Below are 22,275 nucleotides of genomic sequence, written 5' to 3' on the forward strand. Positions count from 1 at the left end.
TTAATTTTTTTTCCCGCCTAAAAGCTTTGATGTCATTTATTTTTTTATTTTTTTTTGTGATATTCCATAAGAAGCTAAGTATAATCTTTCAACAAGTTTATTCTAGAAATTTGGAATACAACTCTTCAATTCGATTTTTAACTATCTACTTTTAATTATCGGATTTGTCTTTGCATTAACTCTATTTTGAGCTTGGGATTATGCATTGCGATGTTGAAAGATAATTTTTAAATATACTTATTTTTAATAATACGTATTTTCTCCTAAATTATGGAGTACAATCAACTTTACTTTAGGATTAGTTTTTTTTTTTTTTTTTTTTTTTTTGAAACAACTTTAGCTTCTTATTAATTGAGTTTCTTTGACCAAATTTGTAAACCCAATTTTATTTTCAATATCTTATATTATGCGTTGTTGGATATGAAGGGTACAATTTGTAATTGATTATTTTATGAGCTTAAAAGTTAGGAATTCATGGATATTAGGTTGTTAGTGCTTTAGTGGCATATTAATCTCCTCAAGACCTCAAATAAAGTACGTAGTAGATTTTCAGGAGTATTAAAAATCAGTTTATTTGGTAGAGTAAATTATGGCTCATGTTTATCCACTAAGTACTAGCATAATCTATTTTTTAATTTAAGTTTGTTATTGTAGGCCAAGAGGCATCTATGTATTTCATGATTGAATGAAGTATGCAAGTATCAGTATTATTTTCTATTAAAACAAATATCAATATTATTTTCAACGTTTATCTGTGTTCTCTTTTATTTCTTATTCCAACAGTAGGATGATTGATAGTTATAAAATTTTGACTTAGATTTTGATTTTGCAGAGTCTTTACAGCTCCTACATCAAAGGGTTTTGGTTATTCATCAATTTGGATGTTGTATTAATTAATTTAAAGTTGGCTACACTAATGTATTATAAGTATATCATTAAATAGGCTTATGATTTTATCTATCAATTTATTATACGAGTAGATGTTTGATCATTTAACAAGAAATTAAAGCTATTTATATATACATACTTATGAAATACGAGTATAAAAATTATTGTGTTAGGATTTTCACCTTCATGAATTTATACAGTAACAATTTTGAAAAGATTATTTGTATTTGTAGTTCTATACTGCAATTTTTTTTTTTGGTAAAACAGTGCACCGCACAGGACTAATTTAATTATTATACTAGATTAGCTCCCATGCTATGCACATTTTTTCACTATTTGTTAGAGAATATCAATTCAAACTGTAATTAAATATAAAAAAATTTGGTCCATAATCTATTTCTTAATTTATCTATCCCAAATTAAGAAATTTAAAAACTACTCCCTCCGGCCCCGAATGATAGTCACTTTTGCCAATTTTAGTGACCCAAAATGTTAGTCACATTTCACAATTTCAGGTGCCAAACAACAACACAAAATGACAAATATACCCTCAATTTTTTGGCTGTATTATATGTGCTTCCGGAAATGCCCTTATATTTGCCTTTGTACTTGTGCCATAATTAAATGTATTGTCTCCCTTGAATTTTTCTACTCTGACTCACTTTGTAACATTCATTTCTCTCTCTTCACTTCTCTCTCTTCATTTCTGGATCTACATTTCACTCTTTCTCTATCCTCTTCCATTGAAGAACGAATATTTTCATCTTTCTCTCTCTTCAATTTGTGCAATTTGGGGTTCAAAATCGCTGGAAAAATTGTGGATCGGTACTTTACTTGTTCAAGCGGATCAAACCCCTCAACTAATTTTGTGAATCCGCCCTTTTTAAAGGTGATAGGTATCGATTATGTTCTTCGCTTCCCTGTATCTGTTTTTTTTGTACTCTGTACAATTTTTTTTGAAATAATCAGACTATAATTGTTAAAAAAAAAAAAATCAGTTAGTGTGCTTCTTTGCCATGGATCTTGATTTTGTCCATTACTATGATTATTATGAGGCTTTGTTGATAAACGTTTGCTGAATTTGTAAAGTTTTGTTTTTTGCCCTGAATCATGATTCGTATGTGGTGTTGTTGATAAATGATTGCGATTTTGTGATTTTTTTTAATATAATTCATGATTATTACGGATTATTGTTGATCATGTAAGTACAAATTGCTTAGTTGATTTTAAGCCTAAATCACAGTTGTTATGTGGCCTTGTTGATGATGTATGATTCTGAACTTGATTAAGGGTTCAGTGTTCACTTGATTTAGGGTTCACTGTTCATTGCATGTATTGTTCACTGTTCAATGATTGAGGGCTTTCAATTATGAAACAATAATGTGGTTAGCCATTAAATTTGTTGACATTGTTATAACATGAGTCCTGTTGTTTGAATGTTTCATGGTTGAAACAAAAATAGAGGACCTATTGTTACAGCCTCTTGATCTCATGTATGGCTGTCACAAGTGATTGCATATTCAATTAGGCTTGCTGGTTGGATGTTTGGCTTTCATGAGTGCTTACATATGCATTTAAATTTGTTGGTTGGATGTTTGGCTGTCATGAGTACTTGCTTATTCATTGATGCATGATTCAGTTGGATGCTTTTGCTTTTCAGGTTGCCTGTGTACATGAGTGAATCCCCTGGTTCAGAAGAATCACACTCTCATCAGTTGGATGCTCTCCATCTAAGCTGGTTGTTAAAAAGGATTCTGATAATGAATCACACAGCTAAGTATCGGTATGCCTTGGCATTTTGTACAGTGTTTGTGTTTGGACAGATTATAACATGATGATTGGTTGTTTGATGAACATGACTACATGAGTACCTTTTTTGGATTTCAGTTGTTGGTTCTTATATTGATTATGTTGCTTTAATTTGGTAATGCCTATTATCATGTGTTCTTGGTTATGTTGCCTATTATCAAGTGTGTTTGGTTGTGTTGCCCTGTGTTTGGTTTTGTTGCCTATTTTCAAGTGTGGTTGTGTATGTTTTTGTTCTTCATGATGATGATGAATTGCCTTGTTGTTGTTGCAATTTGGGAATGATGATGGGTTGCCTTGTTGTTGGTGCCTTTGGGGTTTTGCTTAATATGTCTTGAGCATGTTCTGGTCTATGATGAAAGCTTTATGCATTTTAGAAGGCACTAGGGATCTTGGTCATTTAATGTAGACCATAAGGTACAATCTTCCTATTAGGAAATGTGCATGATATCCAGTTACATTTGGCTGCTCATTTTTCCTGTAATGATAAAAATATTAGACTATGAGACCTCTTCCCTTAAATGACTTAGTATTCTTCTGCAAATTGGATTCTTGTTTAGCTTTTCAGATTATTGAACTGTTTACAAATATCCCATTTGGTAGAAGAATATTATGTTTACTGTTTGTGACTTGTTGAGGTCAGTGATGAGTGATGGGAGTATGATGTGGAAAGGTTTTTGTTTTTGCCATGTAACTTGATGTTGTGATTCATTTTCTTGTGTGGTTAGATGAGCTTGCTTATGTGTCAAGGTTATACCTTGTATTCCCCTGTATATGCCTTCAATGATATGCATTAAGTGGCCTGAGACCTTGTTTTTATTTACAATGATGAGTCTTTTTTGTTGAGATACCCAACCCTAAAACCCCTTACATTCTGCTGTCCTTAGAGAATAAATCAGTATGTTCCTGATTTATTTCCTTTGCTGACTATGGAATGTTACTGGAAGTTGAGGTTGGATTGTCAGTGATGCTTGGGGACAATTTGAGTTTATTTAAAAAATAGTGCAATGACATTTTTAGAGCACTAAGTTTTGCAATAAAAAGTGCATGTTTCATTTCATAACATAGGGTGTGATTACATCTTTTAAATGACCTAATGTCATAGGCAAAACATTTGCAAGAATACATGTCATAATTCTAAAGACTTAGGCCCCCATACATTAGTTTGCATTGACATTTGAGGTAGATGCCTCATGATCATTGGGCATAACAGGCCTATAAGGCTCTGTATTTGCTTGTGTGTTCTATTCTTCATGTGCTTGTGTGTTCTCATTGTGATGCTCCAAAGTATCTTCTTCATCATCTGAATCTGGCTTGTCCATGTACACTCTCTCCCATGCATCAATCACAGCCCACATAGGAGCTTCTATGTCATCTTGTAGTTTGCCCTCTCTTTCCAACTTTTCTTTATTCACATGTGGTGGTTCAAACCTGTTAGAACCGTTGCTTTTCATAATTTGGTTCATGGTGTGGCACAAAGTCACCCATACCTTGAACAACCTGTTAGGAGGTAGCTCAGCAGATGCATCCTCCACAGCCTTTATCAACTGATCTGGTGTTTTAACCATTTTTTTGTGTTGAAGTGATTGGATGCTTCTGAAAAATCCCAAGTCCAGAACATTCATTTCTGGACTGTTTGGTGGCTGCTGAGTTAATATAAAAGTGAACCCTGGCTGTTCACAATGTTCTTGCCAAACATAATCATCTTGAGTAATATGAGCCTTTGCATTATCTTGCTGAATGTATATTGTGTTGTGTTGACCTGTTTGAGGCCATTTTTCCATACGGCTATTTCACCAAATGCCACTGAGCACTTTAAAAATTCACCAAATGCCATCGGGCTTTTCAGAATTCTCCAAATGCCACCGAGTTTATAAAAATTCACCGAGTGCCATTAATGACTAACGCCAGTTAAATCCGTTAGTCATTAAAGTTAATATGCCACGTGGCATATTCTAATTGGTTCATTTTATTTTTATTTTATTTATCAAAAAAAATTAAAAAAAAAACTAAACCCCAGCCACCGCTCTTCCCACCGCCCCTACGCCAGCCCAACCCCTTGCCCCCACCCCCACCGACGACCAACATCCTCTTCGGTGTCGGCGGCCACCCTTCCCCCCCCCCCCCCTAAACCACCATCCTCGACATCCTAAAACCCCAAAATTGAAATCAAAACCCTTAATTTCGATTTTAAGGTTTTCGATTTTGGGATTTAAGCGAGGTGGTTCAGGGGGTGGAAATGGGAGGGGGAGGGGCGGTTTAGGTTCACCGGAGCGGGGATGGATTCTTGGACGCCAACAGTGGGGAGTGGCTTAGAATTTAGGGAAATCGATATTGGGGGTTTAAGTGTCGAAACCCTAGATTTTGATTTTTTGGGGATTTTGATTTAGGGTTCCGTTGGGCGATTGAAAGGGGTGGAGCTCGGAGGGGATGAACTGATTTGGGTTCTCCGGCGTGGGGAGGGGGCCGGGAGTTTGGTCGTCGGCGGTGGGGAGGGGAGGGATTGTCGAGGTAGAAAGAGAGTTTGTGAATCGCGGGAAGGGTGGCTGGGTTGCGTCGTCGGTGCGGGTTGGCTAGGCTGGGTTGCGTCGTCGTCGGGTTGGCTAGGCTAGGTCGAAGGTGCGGTTGTTCAGGGCTGGGTTGCACCGCGGTGGGGGCTGGCTAGAGGCGGGGATATGGTGGTTGGGGCTGGGTCATGGTGGGTGGGGGTTTTTTTTAAAGTTTTTTTATTAAGTATTTAATTTACGAATTCAATAAGCAACCAATCATAAACCACCACGTGGCATAATTAGTCTTAATGACTAACGGAGTTAACTGCCGTTACTCATTAATGGCACTCGGTGAATTTTTTATAGACTCGGTGGCATTTGGTGATTTCTAAAAAGTCCGATGCCATTTGGTGAATTTTTAAAGTGCTCAGTGGTATTTGGTGAAATAGCCGTTTAATATTATATTACAACTTTGATACTATATAATTTGTGTTTTTTGAAATAATAATAATAATAATAATAATAATAATAATAATAATAATAATAATAATAATAATAATAACAATAATAATAATAACAATAATAATAACAATAATAATAATAACAATAATAATAATAATAATAATAATAATAATAATAATAATAATAATAATAATAATAATAATAATAATAATAATAATAATAATAGTTATAAGATTTAATATTTAGGTAGTTCATGCACAAATAGAGTATTTGTTATAGTCTTGTGTACTATTAATTTTTGTGAACCTTATATTAATTAAGGTTATTTTAATTGTGTAGGAGTCTCTCGATCATGGTCAAGTTTAGTGATCGTACTTAATTATTCACGTGATCAAGGTACATATAGGTGGCTAGGTCCTTGATACAACCTTTGAATGCGTGTTTTGGTAAATATTTATTTTAATAATTGTTTAGATAAATGTTGCGTATGAATATTTAAATTAATGATTTTTTTTATGAGTTAAAAATACATAATTTTATGATTTAACGGTTTGATCTTTAAAAGTGTTGATTGATTTAATAAAAGTTTTTAAATTTATATAAATTACTAATAATTTGCAGCTCATTATGAGCCTGAGTATTTGATATTTTAATTGTCCCTCTACCTGGAACTAGTTAAGTAAGACCATGAGTTTTGTATGATCTGGTCTTTCCTCGAGTATAGTTTAACTTTCTTGGGGGGTGTGCACACTTAGGTGAGGAAAATTGGTTTGGATAATTCTTCCCATTCTTGAAGTTTTAGTAATGCACAAATTATTTATGGTTATAATCAGGACTTCTAAGTCCATTTTTTTTCCTTAATTCCCTAATTAATCATGTTTAAGGGAACCTATAGTATGATATCTTATTTGTGATGAAGTGACATCTCTCTTTATCCCAAAGAGTATTTTGTTAAAAATGTTGTAGGATCTAGATATGAATCATACATAAAATATTGATATTATGCACTACATATTGATGCTACAAGTAACTCAAACAACTATTATTTTACACACTTATATTTTCTGATACTTATATAATATGGTACTTTATAAATTCTTTTATGATTTCTTTAGTGCAAAATGCAATCTCCTAGTTACGTCAGATCACCTCATCCATTTATCAAAATTATTATGGCAGTCCCTAACTTATATTGATATATAGTGTCTATCTTATATCTGTATATATTTTACACCTATTTGATTATTTCTGATGGCTCATGACTAATTTTTTAATATGCTACAGAGACCAAGTATGAAAATTTCCAACAATAGCAAGTCAGGAAACGTCTATGTGGAGTAGTGACATGTACTGTTTCGGATCTTATCTTCTCAGGGCCTCCTTTTAATGTCATCGTGAGAGCTGTGTTAATATATCAAGAGATTCAAGAGATCTTGTAGAAGATAAAAGATTTCTCCTTGTGTTGTTGTCATACTATTTGCTCTAAACTATTGTCAGAATTATGTTTTAACGCAATAAACATATAATTCTAAGTGATATTTATTTGTAATTTATTTTTCTAAGTACGACATTTTGTATGTACTATTAATTTTTAATGAAAATTCCCTTTATTATCATATTTTTATAAATTTATGTATATCTATGTACGAAATACTTAGGTTCATGGTTAATAATAATAATAATAATAATAATAATAATAATAATAATAATAATAATAATAATAATAATAATAATAATAATAATAATAATAATAATAAAACTAATAAAAAAATTATATGAATTGTCGTTGCATTAGGTGTCAATTTCATCATAATTTTTAGTTAGTAATCTATTGCCACGGATTATTTATGTCGTTGTATTAGGTATTGAGCTAACGCAACAGACCATAGATGCCGTGGTGTTAGGTGTCAAGTACCGTTGCATTAGACCTATTGCAACGCCAGCAGATGCCACGGTACATAGCCGTTGCATTAGGCCTAATGCCACGGATTTTGACGTCTAATGCAACGGATTTGGGGGTTGCAATAGGTCAAAAATGTAGTAACCATCGAATCCTAAGTGGAGCAGCAAGGGACACCATGTCTTCTCTTGGAATTAAAAAATTCATCCCAAAAGTAACAAGGTTCTCACTGCAACAATAAAAAATAAGATAAGCATTAAAAAAAAATAAAGGAAAAAAAACATATAAAAATATAATTATCATAAAAAATGACACTTAACTTCCTCATCATTGAATCATCCTTCAGTAAACAATAATCAAGAATTTCCAAATGTAACTTAGGCAAATTCTTGTAAATCCGAGCATTAGCCCTCAAAAACAGTGTCACAAAAGGCACATCCACACCTACTGGCCACAGTCCAGTGAGCATAAAGATTTATTGCCTCTGATGATACTTCCAGAAACATTTTCTACAGAAAGCCCAGCAACTTCTTTGTTATTATTCATCGGAACACCTTCATCAACACTTTTTCCATTACCATTGACATCATCCTCAGACTTATTCAAATTCAAAGCTTGTGCAGGTTCATCTCCAGGAACATTATTTTTATGACCTTGTTCAGGTTCATAAAAACCACGAAACAATTCATGGACATACTTCATCTTATTACACTCCTCAATTAAACCATCTAAAAGCTTCAGGTAATGAGGATCAGAGAGTAGCTGTTGCAGTTTGAGAAACTGAACAACATCATCAGAGGATAATGAAACGATTCTACGAGAAGAAATCATCTCAAGGCTTGAAAACCCTGTGACTGAACCAACAATAATACATCCATATTTCTTTTAACCAAAAGAAATGTTTCATGAACAACATGTAAACATATGAACTAATAAGAAACTATACAAATGTAACAAATAAAAATAAAAAATAAGTGAAAATTCAGGATATACGCATAAAGTTACCCTTTTAAATGCATAAAGTTACCCTTTATTATGCATATAGTGACCATTTTAAATGCATAAAGTAACCCTTATAACTGAATATTTAGGGTTACTTTAGTGCACATTAATAACTAAATGTTAAAAAAAAAAAAAAAAAAAAAACACTTACATCAGTTGAAATTTCTTTAATTTCATCATCAGTCGTCATCACATTTTCCGGAAGCTCAAATGCAAGAATGCGGCTACTTCTACCACTTGTAGAAGCCCCCTGACCATATCCCAAACCACAAGTTTGCTTAACAACAGGATCCCTAATTTCAGGCTGTGACACAGGATATGTGAGGGTATACAATGGTCCCTGCCCAAAATCACCAGCTTTGATCTCCAAATTGATCCGCTTCTTAATCTTCGCATCAGTCCAATGTTGAATCAAAGGAAGGGTACTACTTTCCTTTTCTCCTTGAAAATTTAATCGATGAAAATACATAATTTGGAAAGCTATAGCAAACAACCACTTACATTTTGAGCATTTTCATCATTCTTATACTTCAGAACAGCCTTCTTTAACTTATTCAAAACATATGAACACCAATCAAATGTTTTGATTTCATCAACTTCTTCAACAGCCTTCAGCAACTTCAATGAAACAGTCCTATTAGTAGTAGGAGCTAAGAAGCTAGACATAGCATGAAGCACAAAACACCTCTTAAATTCTTCCCCACCATTAACCAAATCAACCATCCTAGACTCCAATTTTGACAAATGTAGAGGTTGCTTCTCAATAAGACCATAATCAGATCTCCATGCCTAAATGATACGTTTATCTACACTACCTTCTTCATGATTTTTCTGAAGTTCAGGAACAGCAATCTCACTCATAGGCAAGCCAAAGACATCGCATATATCATTTTTAGTAACTACAAACTCTTTACCAGCAGCAATAGTAAACATGCAGCTACCACCATTAAAGTGTTCAATAAGCCAATGTACCATTTGACGATTCAAAGTTTTCAATTTCAAATGTAATAAATCACCAAAACCAATTTTTTCAACAGCTTTATTTTGGTTAGGACTAAAAGTACTCAACATAAATTCCAATGTGTGTGGTCTACACCTTGCAATCAATGGTCTTTCTTCCCTAAATAATAATAATAAAAAAATAAGTTAAACAATATAAACTAAAAACAAAATATAATTAAAAATTGCAAATAAAAAAACATGTATACTTACACAACAGTATTAGAAACCACTTGCAATTCAGAATCAGCTACCGTTTTAGCCTTCTTAGATACAATTTTAGACTTCTTAGGAGTTGCTTTAATCTTCTGAGACTCTGCTTTGGCCTTCTTAAGAACAGTTTTAGCCTTCACAGTTTTAGACTCTGGTTTGTCCTTCTCAGGAACTGTCTTGCTCTTTTTAGGTACTGTTTTTCCCTTAGCAGGCTCTTTATCCATTGCTTTTCCTCTTGAAGGCGATTTATAACGATTTCCACCTATTGAACCACCTATATCTAATTAATACAGAGAAATAACCATAAATTACAAATTCACAAATTACTCATGGGAAAATTCAGAATATATGCATAATAACCCTTTTAAATGCAAAAAGTGACCCTTTTAAATGAATAAGTGACCCTTTTAACTGCATAAAGTCACCCTTTAAACTACAACAAGTAACCCTTTTAACCGAAAAAGTAACCCTTTAACCAGCATAAAGTGACCCTTTTAAATATATAAAGTAACCCTTTTAACTGCATAAAGTCGCCTTTAAACTACAACAAGTAACCCTTTTAAATGAAAAAGTGACCCTTTTAACAGCATAAAGTGACCCTTTTAATAGCATAAAATAACCTTTGTCATGCATATAAATGACACATATATCTATTACTCACACACAATGCACAATGCACATATTAGTGTTACTCAAACACATATACACAAACACAATGCAGATATGCATACTATTCTCATAATCTAACTAAAACCTAAACAAATAATCAGTTTAATTAGCATTCTCTGACTAAAACCTAACATACAAAATTTGAAGAATAATAAGCAATGAATAAAACTTCTGAAAACAAACATGCAAAATTTGTTTCACATATAACAACACCACAACACATGTATAACAAATTTTGAACCAATTATACACAATGAACAATAAAATAAAGCAAAATTAAACATAATAACTTCAAAATTAAAATTCAATTATCATAATATGCATAAAAAATCAACAGAAAACTATAAAAAATAACATGCACTACTAATTCGACATATATAAGCGAAAATTCAATTGAAAATTTGAAAAAATGATGAAAAATTTAAATATACACACCTTCTTCAGCATCTACAGCCTTCTTTGTAATCTTCTTCTTCACCATTGCAGAATCAAACACTACGAAAATCGAAAACAAAATCAAAAAACCTAAAAATCGAAGAACCAAAACAATTTAAACTAACAAAAATCTAAAAAAAAAATAAGTAAACGAACCTGAATTTAGCAAATAACAACTTCACAAGTGAAAGAGAAGAGAGAAAAAGCTCGAAAATCAACAATGAAGGAGAGAGAACACGCTCGAAATTGCCAGTTAATTGCTTTTTAGAGAGAGAAAAACGAGGAGAGAGAAAGCTAGTGGTGAATGAATGAAGAGAGAAAATCGAGGAGAGAGAAAGTTCTATTTGTTCTTTATTTTGGCAATCATTATGACGCACGTGCCACCCTACTTAATTGGCAGTTGTTGGTTGTCCAAATTTTCCGCCATTCACTAATTTAATGAACACCGACTTTTTTAAAAAATTTGTGATTTTTAATTACAACATGACATGCGTTCAATTTTAACATAGTGTCAATCGTTCGTACTTTAATAGTTTAACTAGATTAGGACCCGTGCCATGCACGGTAATTTCACTTCCTTTAATTAAAATAATATTTTTGTAACAAAAATATCATGAAAAAAATACAATTATAATATACAAGTATTTATTAACACGACTCAACCTGACTAAGAAAAAAAACCTGATAAATTATGGAAATTTTGATAATTTTATTGAGTGAGGCTAATATTTTTCATATAGCACGACACCATGACGGGAAATGGACACGAAAAAAGTGGTTTTGTGTCAAGGGTTTTTGACTTGTTAATGAAACGGGTCAACATGACACAACATGTTCATTAAATGGGTTGACCTGGGTTAGTGTTGAAGCTTCTCAAGTACCCCAACCCGTTTAATCTCAAACCAAAACACAACATGACATGTAAGACGCAATTGTCAGCTCTAATTTAAAAATGAAAATATATAAAGTAAAAGATAAAGATAATATTGTAATATAAATATGGAAACTATATGAATCAAAATTATTACAATTGTGCAAATTTTATAGTAAGTAGGTTATAGTATATATTGACAAAAAATGAAAAAAAAAAAGATAAAGAGGATTTTTGGAGGGAAAAAAACAGCACCAGGAATTGACACGTGTTATTCCTGGTGTCTGTTTGAGTATTATATATTGATATTGATTGATTGATACGGAGTATTAGTTACGTAGAGTTTTTTCTAAGAGTTTTATTTTCTTTTTTAATATTGGATGTTTTATTTGTTTTTAGAATATTTTTGTTTAACGTTTGGTACTCCTCCGTGTTTTTTTTAAGTGTTACAGTTTGACCGGGTAGGGTTAATATTTTATTGAAAAGTAATTAATGTGAGAGGAAAGATATAATAAAAAAAAGTAGTAGTGGGTTTGAGTGGGGACCATGAAGGGAGAGAGATAAAATATTTTAATGTAGTTTTTTGCCAAAAAAAAGAAATATAACATTTATTAAAACACGGTCGTATTCGAAATGTGTAACACTTATTAAAACACGGATGGAGTATGAAAAAATAAACAAATTTAGAAATTTTATTTGATCAAAACGTGCATCGCACAAGATTAATCTAGTTATCTACCATTTATATTGTAATCCCCCATATTTTTAATATATTTATTTATTATTTATACAAATATTTTTATTTCGATTTTATAAGTATGAACTATTTTGATGTAAAAGTAATAAGATTTTCATTATTATTAAACTAAACTATTAAGTTTTTGGTTGAAATCAAAATCCCCTTTTAAGTTTAGTAGCCCAATACTTAAATTTTACTCAAGCCCAAACAACAATCCTACTTACAAATTTTTACCTACACCCCACGGTAGGGAATACTACCTGCACACCCCCCCACACACACACACCCTCCGCGCATGCCCCGCCCCGCCCCTTTAAAAAATTAGAAAATTTTATTTGATCAAAACGTGCATCGCACGAGATTAATCTAGTTATCTACCATTTATATTCCCTTAAATTTTCCTTCTGTAATGTACTTTGAATGTAAATATTTCTATTTTTAAGTACGTACTTTGTATATAAATAATCTATAACTATAACTAAAGTAGAAACCGCTGACGTCATTTTTCCTCAAACCTGGACACGTGGCAACTTATTATAAAAAGTTTTCCCGCCCAAAACTGTCTTGCATGCTATGAAAATATTATATAATAATAAAAAAATTATTATCACTTGATAACTCTTGATACAGATTATTAATAATAAACTACTTTTCCTAAAATTGAGGGGTACGTGATGTTCTCTATCTTGATACACATTAATTATCATTATTATTTTTATACGTAAAAAAAAAAAAAAAAAAAAAAAAAAAAAAAAAAAAAAATTAATCTATAATAATAAGCTACTTTTCCTAAAATTGAGGTGTACATGATATTCTTTATCCTGAGTACAGGTACTAATCTTATCAGATTGAGTATAGTTATCAACATCATAATTTAAAATTTAAAACTTAAATCAATTAATTTTATCAACATCATAATTTTATCAACATCATAATTTAAAATTTAAATCAATTAATTTTTACTATAAATAGATGGGCATCTTACGAAATCATAACTTATCCATTTTATGAAAATACGTATTACCTCTGTTTCGCAAACATAAGTATGCATCTCTTCTATTCTTTATTTTTTTTTTTTTTTTTTTTTTTGAGAAAATATTCTTTATTTTCTTAATTAAATGAAAATAAATTCCTTTTATCATACACTTGATTTTTATTTGTGACGAGAAAGGTCAGACTGTTTGTACTACTACTAATGTAGTATACAAGGAGGTTTTCCAAAATTTGTGACTAGGTATTGCCGTTAACTATCTAATATTTTTGTAGAAGAAATTAAAAGATTTGTCATTTTTAACTACATATTTTGATGATTTCTACAGTAACGTGTTTGATATTATTTCTGATTTTTTGCTACAGACATTGCACACATTCCGTTAAGCAAGAAGGGGTTGTCGACCTTCCCAAAAGAAGGTAAATCAAGAGCTATAAGCTTATTATAGAACTAATTATTGAATTAGAATTAATAATACAACTATGCTCAATTGCTATAATCGTTTAGAATAAACAATGTCAAAAAAGTTGATACTAATATCATTAAAAAGTAATCCTTATCAAACCAAGACTATACTTTGAGGAAGATACATATATAAAACAAAGCAGATGTCTCATGATACTTATTAATTAGCTAATATCAAGATTACTCTTATCAAACTCTAACACATGATCCAAAATTGCAATTACCAAATTTTTAGGAGTGAAAATAAAGTACACAGTACCTTATTTTCCAGAGCAAAATAGTATGTTAAATAATTTAAGTGGACTAAAAAATTATATGAATGTAAAAAACATGATTATTACCTTTCAATTAAACTTTCTGCATGCAGGAATCGAATCGAGCTTCGACATTAATAAGGCTTAAGATCTCGGAACTGAATCTCCTGCGAGTATGATATGCTCATGTTCTACAATTTCTTGAAGAGGAAAAGATAAAATATCTGAAATTTCATTGTTCGTACAATGGACTGGATCTATCACTATATCTAATTTTGAATTAAGATTGTTTATTGTTCTACCATGATCATATCATTTGACTCAAGAAGGATAAACTTTTAGGAAGTTGATTTTATTTTGTTTGGGGTCTTTTTTTTTTTTTTAAGTGTTTATTTTTTATTTTATTTGGTAGAAGATATGTCAGAACTTTGAATAATGGTAAATGGGTTTGCTTTTCCTAATTTACTTGGTGGGAGTTGCATCTTAATTCTTTTTCCTTTATTTTACTACTTAGAGTTACATCTTAATTTTTTTCCCTTTATTTTACTTAGAGGTTGCGTCTTAATTCTTTTAGTAATATTTTTATAGTAATTTATTAACCAACAATTTTTTTTTTTTTTTTATTATTGATGTTTAGAGATATATAAGAACCGGTGATAAAAAAAAAAAACAATGTTATGATCCCTTAAATCGAAAATGAAGTTTTAATCACGCCTCACTCTCACAAATTAATTTAATTATATGTTAGATATAAAATGTTTAACTGTGCATCGCACGGGTACTAATCTAGTATGATATGACAACAATCTCCAAGCCAATTAAAATTTATCAAATACTCCCTCCATCTTTAAATACTTGCTTCACTTTCTTTTTGCGGCCGTTTTTAAATACTTGCTTTATTTCCTTATTTGGAAAGCTTTTATAATATTTAATTCATTTTTCTCAACTAGTAGGACCCAATTTTATTACTTTTAGATTTTCTCTCCTCCAATTTACCTTCTACTAACCCCACTACCTCTATATTTTAATACTTTCTCCAATTTCTCCTAAAACTCCGCGCATGGAGAAATGGAGCAAGTATTAAAAAACGGAGGGAGTAAACAATAATTGCCTACAATTTGTTTGTACAAGACATATTTTTTTTAAAAAAAAAATAGAACTAATATAAGGGCATCGCATGGACACTATCTAGTTTCAAATAAATTCAAATAAGTACAATAAGTTTAAATACTACGTATGTGTTATGAGCTCTTATAAGTTCAATGAGTTTGATTAGGTGTGCAAAAATAAGGTATAAGAAATTTTAATAATACTACGTACCAGGGCCGTCCCAAAAGTATACGGAGGCCCCGTGCGATTAAAAATAAGTGGGCCCCCCATTCAATTTATAATTGTGTCACCCAAAAAAAAAAAAAAAAAAAGAGTGAAACTCACAACAATTATCGAACCTCGAACCACTTGTACATATTCTCTTGCATCTGACCATTGAGCAACCTAGGCCCTATTGACTTTTGGGCCTTGTGTAGTTGCTCACCCTGCAACCATAAGGGCCGGGCCTGCTACGTACATAGTATAAAAAGTTTCAATCACATTCTAATAATGACTTGTTTTGTTCACTTTATTCTTGCTTATTTTAATCTAATTTGATTAGTATAATATGATTTTGGTTTGATCTGATTTGATTTTCTGATTTGATCAAATATTAAATTCAGGTGTAACATAAAAATAATAAAGTGTGATAGAAAATATTATTAAACATGACCTAAGTTTTTAATCAAATTTGATAACATTCAATTAGTTCCAATTAAGTTTGTAATGGTATAACAATTTAAGTTCAATTAAGATTGATCTTGTCTAAATTACAAGGTTAAATTATTTAAGTCTAGATTATTTCCTATGGTTTTAGATCCTTCTTGTATTAGACAAAGTGGTTGCACATTGAATATAATAATAATAAATACGGTAAAAATAAGTTAATTTTAAGAAAATTTGCGATGAAGGTCCTTTTAAGTGGTCGACCTTGTGAGAAAGATCTTTTTCTTAAAAAAGGTGGCACAAAAGATCCATTTATTGGCAATGGGTTGTGGGGAGGGTCCTTTGACCAGCTCTGGCGTTGAGCAAATTTTTCTGGCAAAAAAATCACGTGACCACTTAAATGACCTTTTTTTTCCCTTCCTTTTTCCCTCAATATTCATTTTCACCCCATTATTAAACCATAATTTCAAGTAACAGGAAGACCGCAATTACACCTCTTCGACTCACGTTGAATGGCTTTGATTGGCGTTCAATTGTAATTTCAAGGATAAGAATTGAAGATTTGGGATTAACTTTGTTATGAAATTAGGGTTTAATAATTGGGGAAAGGGGGAAAATGAAAATCGAGGGAAAAGAGGGAAAGGGGAATAAAAGAAAAAAAAAATACGTCGGAGTTTGGTCAAAGGACCCTCCCCACAACCCAAATGTCGATAAAAGGACCTTTTGTGCCACCCTTTTCAAAAAATGACCTTCCTCACAAAGTTAACCAATTAAAAGGATCATCCTTGCAAATTTTCCTTAATTTTAATACTTTGTATTAATTTTCCTCACAAATGTAAAACCACGATTTTGTCTTGTAATATTGTTTGTAGGGTAACTTCTAATTTGTAATGATTTTTTTCTTTATTATTTTAATGATAGACAGTTAATGGGTTTGATTGTATTTTAACATGTAATTTCAAATGGATACATATGAAGAGTAATATAAATTGATTTAATACTACGTACATTATAATTTTTTTTTTTTTTTTTTTTGAAAAGGTAAGACGAAATATTATTAGAAAGTCTTTCTCAGAAAGGGAATTTATAAGTGTTAATAAAGGGTAAGATTTATATTTAGAAAATGATAACTTTTGTAGTATAAGATTTTATTTATTTTTTCTTTAAAAGAATTGTAGTTTTACTAGTATACGAATAATATAAGAATAACTTTACACTTCGTATATTTCTAGGGTAATTTAATATAAATTATAATATTGACCCTTATCCCTAATCCTATTAGAAATATACTAAGAGATCAGAGGATTAAGAAAGCTTTTTTTTTTTTTGTTTGTTTTTTTGTTTGTTTTTTTGTTTGTTTTTTTTTTTTTGGTAAATAGGATTAAGAAAGTTTACATAGTTTTTTTTTTGAGGGGAGAAAGAAAGTTTACATATGGTATAATGCTGTTTAGGTTATATTTTATATGCTAAAGTTAGTCGACCTTCACAATCATCATCGATAACATCGAGTAGTGGCTACCAGTATATTACTGAAATAAAGCTCCAATTCTGATTGGGAACTTAGGGTTTCAATATCAATCCAAAAGGTGAGTTCTTTATCATCAACTAATTAGTAATTCTTTAATTGAAGTTTATTATTGTTGAATTTCAATATTAGTAAAGTGGATTAATCTACTGACATTGGTCTGGAATTAATTAAAAGTTGAAATTGATTGAATTACAGGTTTGATTTGGATGGAAAGTGGTTTAGACTCTAAATTTTATGATGAAGAAGTTGACCTCACTGTTGCATCTTTGCTGTCCTGTTTTTCTGGTTTGGATTATCTTGATCGAATGAATGGCGATGAAGTTAGACTTAGTGATTTGTTTCGATCCAATAAGTATGTTCTTGTTTTTGGAGTGATGAGGCCTGTACATCTTATGGATAGCCTCCATGATGAGTTCTTTCCTCAGGACTTGGTGGCTTTATGTTCAGAATTGTACTACTTTCGAGACGATTTTGAGATGGTTGTGGCTTTAAAGGGCTTTGTCTCGGAAACATCTGCACCTTTGTACAACTACTTGCTTTGTGAGTTTCATCACTCCACTCTTGCTTTACCGTTTCACCATCACAGCAATAGTGAATCTCTATGTGATTATCTTGGTATTCGTGATTGGGGTGATCATAGTTGTATTCTTATCAATGCCGATCAAAACGTTCTGTGTCGCGGTTCTGCTGATGCACAAAAGTATCTGCAGCATCTTATACCCAAACCCTCTCTAGATGTTGATACATTCTCTAACAGGCTAAAAAAATCAACATGGCCTGTTGTCAGTTCTGTGGCCAAAGGCCCTGTTATACTTGGAGCAACTTGTCCTTTTGTCAATTCCATCAAAGTGTTGCCAGTATATTCTCAAGATATAATCAGCAAGGTTTCTGGAGCACATGAATCACGCCCTATTCAAATTGGTCACTCTTTTGATATTATGTCCTTGTTGTCGGGTTTGAGCTACCTTGATCGGAATAATCTGGGCAACAAGGTTGCAGTTCAGGAGGAAACCTTTGTCGGAAAATATATCATGCTTTGCTGTGTTCATGTGCCTATCTTTCTTGACTCCTCTGATGCAAGATGGATGCAGGAGCTAGTTAACATGTGTTTCGATCTGTATGCTACAAGAAACGATTTTGAGATGGTTGTGGCTGTAAAGATGAGTTCCATGGCAGATTATGAGGTAGTTTTTGATCACTTCTTGTCCTCTTTACCCTCTTGTCTTGTGATACCATACAAGGAATCAATGCATCGCGACTTCATATGCAAGTATCTTGACTTGGTTGATTCTTGGTATATTAAATGTCTTATTTTGGATGCCGATGTCAACATAAAGGTTTTGTTTTATGGATTTCCTAACAGCTTTGTCCACCGTTGTGGAACTGATGCCTTTCCCTTTACTAAAGAGAAAATCTCGGAAGTAATTGACAAGGACAAAACTTCTACATTGAGTCTCGAAGGACTCTTGGGGTGCAATTCCTCTTATGTTCTTGAAGATTACAACAAGAAAAAGATTACCATCTCAGAACTTAACAAGAACGTTGTTACATTCTACTTGTGCGTTGATGGAAATTTTGCTTCAACTCTCCATGATATTCATCAACAATGTATAAAAGCTCAGCTGCCGTTTGAGATTGTGATGGTCTATGTGCCTTTTATCACCCGCCTTGACCCTCAGGTTCACAAGGATAAAATTGATAGATTGTTAAAGAAGAAGGGGATATCGATGTCATGGTGGCGCTTGCCCTTCAATATCAATGTTTGCCAAAAGTTTTGCCGACTTATGGGCTCTGATCGTGAAGACTTTAAGGTCATGATAGTAGGACCTGATAATGAATATGTGGATAAGTATGCAGGGGAAATCCTGAAAGAATGCAATGTTGAGTATTATCCGTTCACTAGGGAGGCCTTGCTCCAGAAGGAACTGAAGCAACTTGAAGAACTCACCTTGGAGTCGTTGTTGGTTACTGGGTCAACAAATTATGTTTATAAAGGCAACACGACGTTTCCTCTGTCTCGTCTCCAAGGAAAGAATGTCCTTGTTTATTATATGTCTGCTGAAGACCACGGTCCTGATTATTATCATTTAGTGTTAAAATGGTATCATGAGATTAAGGCAGATGTGGGTGATCTTGAAGTGGTGGTTGTTAGGTTAACTAAATGTGCTTTTTAAAAATTATGATGATCTCGAAGTAGCTGAAACCATGGAGCCTTTGTGTGTATGTCCCTATGATCCTGAGCACTCAGAAATTTTAGTGAAGAGAATATTTTTCAGGTATAGGGCTGCACCTGAAACCTTGCTTAAATTTGGATCAGATGGAAAGATTTGTTCTTTTCGAGCTCATAATCACCTTTATGATTGTGGATCCAACTCATCCAAGGCTTTTCGAGAATTGGGTGGTCTTCATCTACGCCAAGATGTCATTACAGATTTGAAGGAATCCTACTCGTTCATGTGGGATATGAATTAATAAAAACAAATTATACAATTATTCATTAGCTCTTTAGTTTCATATTTATTGTAAAGTATGCTTTGCTTTCTCGTAAAGTTGTAAGTTATTGAAGGAATCCTACTCGTTCATGTGGGATATGAATTAATAAAAACAAAGTATGCTGAATCAGGTTATTGGATTCTTGAAGCTGGCAGCTCCTACTTACAGTTTGACTGGTGCTGCTGGGAATGCTGTGACCCTTACCTTGGTTACTGATTGTATCCTTTCTCCCTATACTTTTGAGGGTGGACCTGCTGTTACTCTTGATGCCTCTCGCGAAAATGCTGCTGAACAAGCTATTCGCTTCCTGCGAGTAGAGTATGGACTGCAGATACATGACTTAAGTTCTGAGGCCATGTATAGGCTTGACCTCTGTGCTTTTCTTTATGAGATGAAGCGTATAGCTGTTGATTCATTGAACAAGGCTAAGCCTGCAGAGAAGAATAGATGGCCTGTTCCACCAACTAAGCCACATGGTGACAAATACATATGCATTGATTACATTGATGTACTTCGGGTTGTTGCTGTTGTAACCAAGGCAAGGGTTTCTGTTATTAAAGTGGCTGAGCTTGCTGCAGCTAAGTGGGTTGCTTGGTTGACTGTGTATCCTCCTGGTAGCATGAATATGGAGTGTATTTACAGCCAGTTGGTTGGTAGTTGCAATGCTGCAAAACAAGATGCTGCAAAACGAGCTATTCAGTTTTTGCGAATTTGTTACAATGTGGACATAGTTGATTTGAATTATGGCAGGGGAACGTACTCTGGTATCAAGTGTGCACTGTCTAGGGAGAGCTACATGTCAGTTAGGGAGCGTGTCATTGGGAAGCAAGGAGATTTGCATTTAGCTCCTTATATTGGTGGGGATGATTGCTTGACACCCCAATCTGGTTATCATAAGATTCCAACTCTTGCTTTGCCTCCAGCAGCTCCTCGTAAGCCTAAGGCCTCATCTTCAATTGGTGAACGTGCTATTCAGCGTTCTCTTTCAGTTCCTGATGGTTTATTTGTTTCAGTTCCTGAAAACTTAGAAGCTGTTTAAGCGTAGAAAGCTGTAGCCTAATTTAGTAGGCTTTAAGTAGTTTGTTAGGGGCTTGGTGGCCTTAAGTTTATCAATTTATGCTTTCTGGGTCTTATTTTGGTTTTTAGCTTACTCCTGCCGGATTAGGTCCACATTGTTTAAGCTTTTTATGTGATGTTGTGCCATGGTGTGTAATCTTTGGCTTCAAGCAGGAACATCTAATGATCTGTACTTTTGTTGGTTTGAATGGAATGAATTATGACTTTTTTTTTTTGTTTTTTAAAATGGGTGTTTTCTTATTAATATCAGCCTGCATCTATGTGTTGCTTAACAGTTTCATTACCAATTTTAGTAACTTCAGCCTATAATGTGTTGCAGCGTACAAGCTTATGTTATTTTGTACCTTTTCAAATTACTGGCTTAGTGGCCTCTGACATGGGTATGTATTTAGCATGTTCTAGGTGGATTTTTGGTCAAAAAAATATCATAAGGGTTCATAAGATTTGGTTAGAAGATGAGACAGTTGTTTGAAAGCAAGCATTGCAGTGGATATTATTGAGCTTGATGTGATGTGGTGGTTCATTACAGATAATTTGATAAACTGTACAACTAATGTGAGAAAACGTGTTAGCAAGCGATCACGTGCTATTAGTGCCCTTTTGGAGCCAGATAAAAACAGGTTAGTTAGGTAATCAATAATGTGCTTATTACTGTTAGATGTTTACATGTTCATGGGTTATGGTTGCCTATTTAGTGGGGTAGCTGATGGTGGTGCAAAGAACACGAACAAGGTTAGTGGTCAGCCTATACCAAGAGCTGGCAATAATGCAAAAAAAAAAAAAAAGTTTGACAGTACGGTCCACGCTAAGGGAGAGTCAAAATCAAAATCTAAACATCCTTTTGTGGAGTTAGAAGGTGAGCATGGTGTTTTTTTTTTATTTTTTTCCCCTTCTGTTTATTGCAGTTGTTTGTTTGGAAGGAATTATGTTTATTTAGAATTGTTTGGTGAATATCTAAGCATATATTAAAGATGTTGAGCAGAAAAAAATGAATTTTGCGTATTAGTAAATAGATATGTTTACAAGAATTATTAGATTAATGTGTAGGAGATTTAACAGCAGTGCAGAGTGTTGATCTTAATGCTTTGCTAGGGTTAATTACAGATGTATTTGAGGAGAGTGGAGGTTATGTGAGGCAGCGTGCTAGCAAACGCTCGCGTGCTGTTGGGTCTCTCCAAGGTGCAAATACGATCAGGTTGGGAATAGGTTTTATGAGTTTATGTATACGGATATTTTAAG

At 32.8% G+C, this 22,275-nt stretch overlaps 1 protein-coding gene across 1 annotated transcript; it reads left to right on the plus strand.

The window, feature by feature from the left end:
* The first annotated feature begins 16,816 nt into the window (after nt 1-16,816).
* Nucleotides 16,817-20,066, plus strand: LOC145627238 (putative nucleoredoxin 1-2). Its single transcript, XM_081679627.1, has 2 exons — nt 16,817-17,524; nt 17,662-20,066. The coding sequence occupies exon 2, from the start codon at nt 17,673-17,675 to the stop codon at nt 19,638-19,640; it is 1,968 nt and encodes a 655-aa protein (XP_081535753.1). The 5' UTR covers nt 16,817-17,524; nt 17,662-17,672; the 3' UTR covers nt 19,641-20,066.
* Nucleotides 20,067-22,275: the final 2,209 nt, after the last annotated feature.

Source organism: Chenopodium album, chromosome 4, assembly GCF_948465745.1.
Source record: "Chenopodium album chromosome 4, dcCheAlbu1.1, whole genome shotgun sequence".
NCBI lineage: Eukaryota > Viridiplantae > Streptophyta > Magnoliopsida > Caryophyllales > Amaranthaceae > Chenopodium > Chenopodium album.